At 37.4% G+C, this 9642-nt stretch overlaps 1 protein-coding gene across 11 annotated transcripts in view; it reads left to right on the plus strand.

The window, feature by feature from the left end:
- st3gal3b (ST3 beta-galactoside alpha-2,3-sialyltransferase 3b) overlaps positions 1-9642 on the plus strand; it is a 68729-nt gene that overhangs the window by 27734 nt on the left and 31353 nt on the right. For all 11 annotated transcript variants that reach the window (XM_024273611.2, XM_024273610.2, XM_024273613.2 and 8 more), the window contains one exon: positions 4114-4208. In XM_024273611.2, coding sequence (XP_024129379.1) covers positions 4114-4208 — 95 coding nt within the window. The remainder of the gene's footprint in view (positions 1-4113; positions 4209-9642) is intronic.

Below are 9642 nucleotides of genomic sequence, written 5' to 3' on the forward strand. Positions count from 1 at the left end.
GTTAATTGACATATTAATAGATCACTATAAAAACTTCTTGTTTTGATTGTATAAAGGAGAAAAGGGGGAAGGGCAGAGAGAGAGGATATGGCTCTGTTTGTTTTTAATGCCCTTAAATACAATTTAAAAAAAGTCACATCCATCTAAAATGGGTCAATCACCTGCACGTGTATACACCCACATTGTATAATGTGTAATACTAATGACTTATAGTGTCTGTTTATTTCTAAACATAAACTGCTCCAAACAGCACTCAGATCTGATGCTGTCCACTGCAGAACTTGTGCATGAGATCAACCAAGATCGTCTGCTGCGCACGTGTCACATCAAAGTTCTGCATGAACCGAAACACCCCTGGGATCGTGCTGATTATTAACACCTTCAGACCAGTCACGCTCAAGTCATTGAGCGCAATAAATGCAGAGCGGGGAGTAAGTCTATAAGACGATTTGCAATTCTGCACAAAGATAAATGCGTTCGCGAGTATGTGTGTTAGGTTAGGGTTTGTTATAGACTCTGTTTAAAGAAATAAACCAATTAGCATTGTTTTTCCTACCTTGGTTTACATCTTCTTGCTTTGTGATTTTACAAGGGAAAACAGATGCATTTCAATGATCTGAGTAACAAAAAAAAAAAAAAAAAAAAAAACAGTTGATCCAAGAGGGGCGTGGCTGACAATCTAGCAGTCAGAGGAAACTGCTTCACTCCTAGCAGTGAGGTCTCGTGGCTTCTCCTCTAATCATCTCCCGTTTCCTTTGTGTTTGTCTTCTCCAAAGGCCTTTGCCCCGCCGAGTCCAATTTATTTTAAACACCGCCCTCTTGCCTCTGTTTTACCCAAAACTGTTTGTGTTGGAGCCCTAAATCAAGGGCCGGCAGTGAACGTGAAGTGGCACGGTTATGAAAATATTGGATGTGAGAGATGGACTCCTCGAAGGAAATGAGCGCCATGCATCCTAGCTTGTCTGGCTGTTGTGGGAGCCCTCGGGTTTGAAACATCAAGCTGCTTTTTAACTCCCTCCATTGTAACAATGATGGTCTGAACTCATAACAGGGCTTTATTTATCGCTCTTATTGGCTGTAGAAGTCTTGAGTTTCATGAATCTCCATTTGTTTTGGTAGGACAGACATTCGTGGCTGTATGTGCTCCTTGCAGTCGCTGTTAGGAGGAAAAACCCAAACACAAGCGCCTAACTTTAGTTGCAAGCCTTAAGCGAGAGATTGATGAGGGTACCGAAGGGCGCGCACAGTGCTCGGAAGACACTGAACCCCACTGGACGGCCTCACACACTGTCAGCCTTGTTTAGTCACTGTGTTGCAGAGATCCAAATACATCACGAAGATCAATAGCAGACTTGTGGGAAATGTGTAGTCAAGATTCCTGCTGGGAAGCACGAGTTTGTCTCTTTCTTTGATTTCCATGCTCCAAGTGTCTTTGCTGGGATGTTGCTTAGGGGAGACTAAGACCTGGTTACAGGAAAATTTCTCTGTTTTTTTGTTCAGTTTCAACCATCACCTTATGAGAAATATTAGTTATGTTTTTAATACTGTAGTAGGAAATATAGTCAATTTATTTTACAGACAAAAAAGGCACATTGGATGCATTGGCTGTAGAATCAATAGACATATCAAGGTGTTGACGTCACCCATAGAGAATGCCTTACCTCTGGCACTTATGAAATCAGGCCAGAGCCTTCTCCGTCACTTCCTCTTCGTCTGCCACCATTTTGTAACCCATCTACAGTGATTGGTCCAAGTTGGTCTGAGTCACATTTTTAGAGGAACTACTGTCGCCAATCATTAGTCAATCAAATGTCAATCCGTCAATCAAATGTTCGAGGTAGGATCAGCAGGCACCACATGCTTTTACTGAGGCATCTGATTGATCAGTTTATAACTTGAATAATTTCCAATAAAGAAAAAATACCTTTTAAAAATTAGGATTAGAAAGAAAATTTCTAAGAAAAATGTGAGGTGAGGAGTTGAGCTGTCCAGCAATTATACAGTCAATGGTTGCAACACACTACACTCACTTTTTCAGTTCATTACGATAAAGCACATACCTACCACTCCTGACAAGCTCCTGACTACGGCAATCCATCAAGTAGAGTGATTTTGTAGTTACTAAAGTTGTACTGAAACATTTTATCAGATTTTTGAGGACCTTACAACACAGAAATTTAGTTCTATGTCACTAAGCACTGTAGCTTGTAACAAGAATCTGAACACTTGGAGAGAAAACAACAAATATTTGTGACGTCCCAGATCGCTGATTTTACATTTTGATAAATATAGAAGATCATTGCAAAAAAAAATACATGTCTAAATGTAATTATTCCTCCAAAACTACAGAATGAAGTTGGATTTTAAGCATATAAACAAAAAAAATGAATATGACATTGTCACTTGCAATAAAGAAATCTCCAAAGTAAAACTTTTGAATGTTATTCGTAGATAAAAAAATGGTATTAAAGTACAGTTTACTGAAAAAAAAGTGTTGGGGAAAAAAATCATTTTTAATTATAGTAGGCAATTTGAATTAAAAGAAAAAAAATGAACATGAAATTAAGAATACTGTTTTAAGAAAATCTTAAAGTGACAAATAGTAGTTCTATCTTTTAAGATCTTAAAAATATGTTTCCATATGTTAGGTTTTGTTGATTCTGAGTTTGCGTTCTGCAAAGAGGTATAAATGATGGTGTTTTAACACGTTATTTTAAATTTTAAACATCCAGTAAGAAGACATTCATGTAGTAACTTTCAAGACATAATATTTTAAATGATAATCATGATTTGATCTGTGGATGGTTGATTTTTGATTTGTGAATTGAATCGGATTGCCACCCTAGTAACGAACCCAATTAGCACAACCAGAGTTCAAGCACACAGTGCTCCAGATAATGAGGTACACTGCCATTTTTTGAGAAAACTAAAGGATTTTACGCGAGTCTTATTGTCTGAAAAATATGAAAATTCAAAATGCGCATTGACGTACATGTTATCATTCTTCACCTTTCCAGTATTTTACAATTTTACCAAAAAAAACAAAAAACAAATAGAGAGTGAAAATGAACATCCAATAATTAAACAAAAAACGCCTCCTTTTGTTCATGCCTGGCATCCCTCGAGGTTTCACAACGGGTCACAGAAACACACGCATCCATCCCAAAGCCCTTGTGGAAGAGTGGCACCCAGCCCAGCGCTCAGGTCACAGGCGTGACTAAGAGGAAATGGATTCTTTTGATTTTCTGCTCTGCTATTAATCAAAGCAACGCGTACACCGACACACAGGATAAGGAAGAGGCGATGTTGGATGGAGCACTTCACGGGCATTAAAACATTGGTCACAGGCGGGTGTTGTTGCCAAATTCGGCTTGCTCTGTAATGTGATTGGCTTCTGACTGGAATAGTTTAAAATCTGTTTTCCATCATGGGAAAACACAAGCTTTTTGTCCTTCAGACACCAGCCTCCTAGTTAGGGTTTTTTGTGTGGTGATTCTCCCTGGTACAATTACTAAGGAAGAGAAAAAGTGTTCCCTCTTACAACTTGCAGTGCTTACAGATCCACAACAGGTCTTGAATTCACAACAGCTAAGCCAAAATACTGAGGTTGTGAGTGAAACACAGAAGCTTTCAAGAGTATTAATGCTTAAGGCTGTTAATAGCATCTTCTGATGCATTTGATTATCAGCCATCAGGTGCAGAAACAGAAGGTCTGAGTACTAAAGTACCAAAAGGAAAAAACAACTATAACAACATTTACTTTGTACTTTTTTTCTTAGTTTTGTTTAATTTCCCTTGTGAAACTAATTTAGTTTTGTTAATGAATCTTATTAGTTTGGATTTTTTAATGTATAACCAATAGAGAATCTGTTTTTTTAGTCCCATAAAAATACAGAAAATCAGTTTGTGGATTTTATAAATCCTGGATTTGAAAGTGGAAACTGATTTTTTTTCTATTTTTTTTTAGCCAACCTATGTTTGTCTCCACAACTTTCTTAAAACATTATTTCCATCGGGTCAATAAATTTAAATGTCATGACATTAATCTGGTTGTTTGTTTGTTTAAAGTTTTCGTTACTCATTAGAATTATTTTTTTCTTGTTTCTCCTGCAGGTTCATGAAATTAGCACCCATGTTTCTAGATCCAAACTTCAAACGACTAGGTAAAGTCAGCAGCTACATGCCTCCATTTGGATTCAAAACTCAAGGTAAGAATGTTTATTAAAGCAAATTTCTTGTGTTACGCACAATAAACATGTTTTTTTCTCATTATAGGATACAGTTACAGTTCGCTTATGAACAAAGATCGCTTAAAGGGGACATTTGGCTCTTTGAACAGACACTAGTGTGGAATAATTAAACAATTATTTATTGGGGGAAATTCAGTAAAATAAAATTACCAAAAAAGGTTGATGTGAATTGATTTAGGTTGTTAGGTGTTAATTGCAATTTATCAACAGATTTATTATTTAGCTAGTGGTGCTTTGATCTTAACATTTCTTAGATTTAAAATAAATCTTTACAGAACACATTAGTGGCGAATCAGTTGGCTACGAGTATGACTGGTGCATGGTAAACTAGGGTTCACTTCTCAGGGGACTCTATGAGCTTAATCCAGGTCCTGAGACAAGACCCTCCATGCTACTTCCCAACTATGTAGCCACAAAAGGACCTGGGTTTGGGTCTGTGACGATCCCCAGCCCGGATAACATACAAGGTTGTGTCAGAAAGGAAATCTGGCACACAAATCCCTGCTAAACCAAATGTGCGGATCTGTGGAAGCTGATCAGCAGTGGCGACCCCTAAGGGGGATATCCCAACAGTTGAACAATTAAGGCTACACGATATTAGAAAAACTTGCAATGCCGATATGACTTGCCATATTTGACCATGTAGCAAAACAACTAAAACATAATTTCTATTTCCTTGCATCATTTTTATTAAATAAATTCAACAGAACTTAAGTTATTCTCCAAAAACCCAAATCTACAGAAAAGGCAAGCATCTAAGATAAAGGAGGCCCATTCGATTGGTCAAATGCAAAAAGGGCTATTTATTAAATATGTCAAAATTGGTTTTGCATGTGCAAACATTTAAGGTAACCGTTTATTGCAATTTAGGCCATCATTTTTGATACATGTATTGCACAGGCTCATACTGCCATGACGATAAATTTGCAATATATAGTGCAGGCCTATGAAGAATGTTTACAAAACACACTTACATGTATCGTTTGAATTTAAAAAAGAAAAACTGCAAAAAAAATGCTCGATCAGGGAAAATAGAGATGTTTACAACATATTTAAAGGTAAAGTACAATTATTACATTCGTACAAATTCTTAAAAATGTCGGTGAAGATTCTCAGATGACCTTTTTGTTATTTCAATCTGCAAAAAACTACACAGGAAGTGGGTTGCACATGTTTTCATGACTTATTTACCAATATTTATAGGTAAATAGGTTTTGCCTTTAAAAATTTTTATTTAACATGAACTCACTTTCATATATGCATGTAATTAATCATTTATTTTTTAAGTAATTTATCTCTATTGTCAAAGCTGCTTTTTTGCTATGTAGTCGGAAGTTATCTTGGATTTTGTCGTTTAATAATGAAATATCAAATATACATATATTTTAAAAGAAAAAGTTGGTCCTGACTGCTGTTACAAAGGTGTTTGGCAGATTCAACTTTTGCCTTGCTCGTTACCTTGTCTTAGCTTGAGTCCTGATGGCTAATCCATCAAAATGCACACTGAGGGTTCCATCAAATGTAAATGGAAACAATGCATTTTTCTGTGCTTTCCACATCAGTATAGCGACGGACCGTTGGAAATGTCTAGAGCAATTAGTGAGGTGTTGCCTTTTTTTATGTCAGAATTTGCTTCACCTCATGCACGGATGTTTACCTTTGCTGGTTCCAGTTGGTGGTTTTATTTTTTATTTTTTCCAGCCTGATTCCCAACTGGCAAAGAAAAAAATCCCCTGATTCTTTAATGTCAGACGTGAACAAGTCTCTTATCTGAAGGTGGATCTGTGGAGGAAAAGTAGAAAACATAAAGGAGCTTGATTTGATGGACGGAACTGTCAGAGGAGGAGAAGGCTTGACAAATGGAATGTTCTGGAAGAAATGTGTGAGATTGATGCCAATAGAAAAACGTATTAGTTTGATGCTGTGCTGCACATTTTTGCATAATGGAGAATCTTCTGTTAATTAAATGATTAAAAACAGATTTTAATAACCAGCAGAGTAGTTTACTACATAAATTCACATCTATCTTTTTATATTTATGTGTCAAACCAGCATGTAGAGTGTTTTAGTTACAATCAGTGCACCATACAGTTTACATAACCTTTACAGAGCTCTCATGTTGGTGCGAGCTCGCTGTCCTCCCATCACTACTTGAGCACATCGCGCTCGCACTCGTCTCTGACCTTAACACACTCCAGCAGCTCCGATATGGAACCGGCATCATGGGAACTGGGGAGATAACGTTAATCTCCTTGACATAGTTTCAATACTTAACAGACAGATGGCAGAGTGAATGTTGCCTTTGTGCTCCGGAAAGTTCCCTCCGCTGTCATGTGAGCGCGCCGCTATCAAAAGCGCCCTCCCTGCGCGACTGTTACACCTGGTTTCTGTTTTCTCCACGGCCTGTGATGGCAGCGTTTTTTTTCTTCTCCCCCTTCCTTTTGAGCGGTGCTCATGTGGAGAGATGAGACGTGTGGATCTTGAATAGAACCGTCACAAAGGATTTTAAACGGGGGAGCCTGGTGGGGAGATTGTGAGAGGGAGTTTTATTTTTAGTTTTCTTTGTGGCGAGAAATATCTTTGGCACACATCAGCCGCGGCTCGGTGATGGCTGTGAAGCCTTCATTGTGTCTCGGAGGAGAAAGGGGCGTTTATTTTAGCGGGGTTGTGTGTGTGTGTGTTTGAGCGAAAGTTTCGTAAGCTTCCTGTTTACATAATCTGAGCTTGTGCCGATAAACTAATCTAAACTAATTTTTAAGTCATTGAATATTGTAGCAGGAGAGCAGATTTGGGGGAGATAATGTGCGATTACATCATTGCAGCTCTGCAATGCACTCACATCCTGGAAGATTAGTGTCTTCGGGATAGAGAGGTAGCTAATAGTTTATTCCAATGGAAATAAACTCATGATTTATTGCAGTTTTTGATTAGCAATGTAAAGTTTTTACTCTACTAAATGTTACTCTGTGACAATTTGTTTACAAATTTACAGTACAGGACAGAAATCTTGTTTCAGGTGTGTGGAGCTCTCTGTGCTGACATTACAGGTGTGGCTGCTCACCTTGGATCTCGACTAATGCAGATTATTAGAAAAATATGATAAATCAGAAGGCTTTTAGTTATCTCCATCTCTCTTTATTATATGAAATATTCTCAATATTTGTTTTTTGAAACTGAACGAAGGCACAAATTAATATCTGATTGCTTTCTAGATAGTGGTGGGGAAAAAATCGATTTTTAGATGCATCTATTATGATACATAAATGATTCTGAACTGTTTTCTGAATTTTAAATAATCAATAATCAAAAATGTTTACGATTCAAAGTAACAAGCAGAACTAAACGTGAAGCGTTTTTTACTCTGACGTTTTTGGAGAGCACACAAGCATGGCTGACGTTTGCGTTTTGCTTAAAGTGATCATTTGGAAGCATTTTTGACTTCATAGAGACTAGGATCAGTTGGATAAAAGTCACGGGGTGTGTATGTTATATCACACCAAAATTAACACAACAAATTTGTGAAATCACAATCTGCGGCTAGCTAGACACTATTTATTTTGTTTGACATGAGTTAAATTGTGTTTCATTAAACCTGGTCTAATGCTAAAACGTAAAATTATCTGGCACCCACCTGTAACCACCAGGAGCAATGTGGAGTTCAGTGTCTTCCACATGGACTCTTAAGCCTCGTTTCCACTGATCGGCCCGGTCCAGTAAGGAGTGGTACAGTATGGTCAAGTTAATTCTGGCGACTGTTTCCACTCAGTTAAGCCTTGTTTCCACTGAGCAGTTTGACTTCCCGGCGCATGCGTGGTGTAGACCGTTAGTGTGTCATTGCGTCATTGTAGTGTGACTACTAGAAAAGCAACAACAATGGAGGTCATCCAGCAGCTCATCTTTTTTTTGCTTTACTTCTGGTACATCATGTAGAACAGGAATGTAATGTTGTTTGAAAGAAGATTGCAGGTGTGAATGCTTACAAACGTTGGAAACGTTAGCTTAAATGAGCACTATCTAATGTTGTCATCACTTTCTGCCAATCAACGGGTGGCTACAGCGGCTCCGCCCCAATTGTTCTCTTCCACTTTTCAATGGACCTACAACCTATACAGACCCCCAAGAAGTACTGTTCAGTACTGTTTTAAAGACCAATTTTACAATGGAATCTCTCAGTGGAAACGAGCCTTTTGACACATGGGCAGACAAGGCAGAAACTGAACTTGCAACTTTTTGGTCAGACGGCGACCACTTTACCTCTGCGCCTACTAAAATACTTCAATTGTAAGCAGAGCTTGAAATACCATAGCAGTTCCTTAAAATGCTTGGATAAATGCAAAATGCTTTATTAACCTATTACTTTTTAAAAACTTGAAATAACTATCAATGACTAGAGTTTTGCAACATTTGAAAAATTTGAATAGTGAACATTTTGGCCCTGAAACAGCCACTTTAAAAATATTGCAATGCCTAAAAATTATATAAAAAAGCTCCAAACCGAATCCTTGATTTGAAGTATTTTACCTGTTGTGTGCATTTTAAAAGGAGAAGCAAAAGAATTCCTAAAATCTTACTTATTATGATTTGAACTATTATTGCTAGTAAAAGTACCACCACTCTTATAGTTTTTTTAAGCTATCGAAAGTTCAGAATTTTTACTACATAAAACATAAAAAATTGAGCACAAACAAGACACTTATGGAGTTAAATATTTTTAAATATACGTTTCAGTACCTGAAACTGTTCAAAAACTCAAAAAAAAAAAAAAACATTCTCATGCATCCAAAATGGTTCTCAATAGTGTGAATGTCATTCCCACTTTAAAAAATAAACAACAAAAACTGGTGAATTCCCCAGTTCTTAGAAAGAAAACCATTTCTGTTTGTAATAACTTCATGAATGACGTCCATTATTTGGTGTGGAACAGATCATAGTTTGATGGAGCCGTGCATTGAATTATTCAGACAGTCCTTTCTTTGTCACATCTACCTTACCTAAACGTTATTCTTTTCCTTTGTGAGGGGTGGGGCCGAATGATAATATCAATACTTGCTAACACCATGATCTCATAAATCCCGGCTGAAGGCACAGCATTGCTTTTGTAGGGAGCTTGTATCTTTTGAAGTTCATCGACTCAGGTGTGATCTCATCTGCTGGTTTTTGTTACACCTGAAGGTTCAAGAGTTTCAAACGAGGACGGCATCTGTTTGTGTTTGCTTTTCCTCAATTGCCCCATTACATATGCTACCAATATGTTAGGATTTTAAAAATGAATTTTATTACGAGCTAATTGAGAAAAATAAAGAGACTGTTTAATCGCCGCAAAACCTGGGGCCATGGACTGGTATGGGATTGTGAGATTTGTGGGTCTCAAAATTGTACTGCAGGAAAAAAA

Source organism: Oryzias melastigma, linkage group LG17 (genome assembly GCF_002922805.2).
Source record: "Oryzias melastigma strain HK-1 linkage group LG17, ASM292280v2, whole genome shotgun sequence".
NCBI classification, from domain to species: domain Eukaryota; kingdom Metazoa; phylum Chordata; class Actinopteri; order Beloniformes; family Adrianichthyidae; genus Oryzias; species Oryzias melastigma.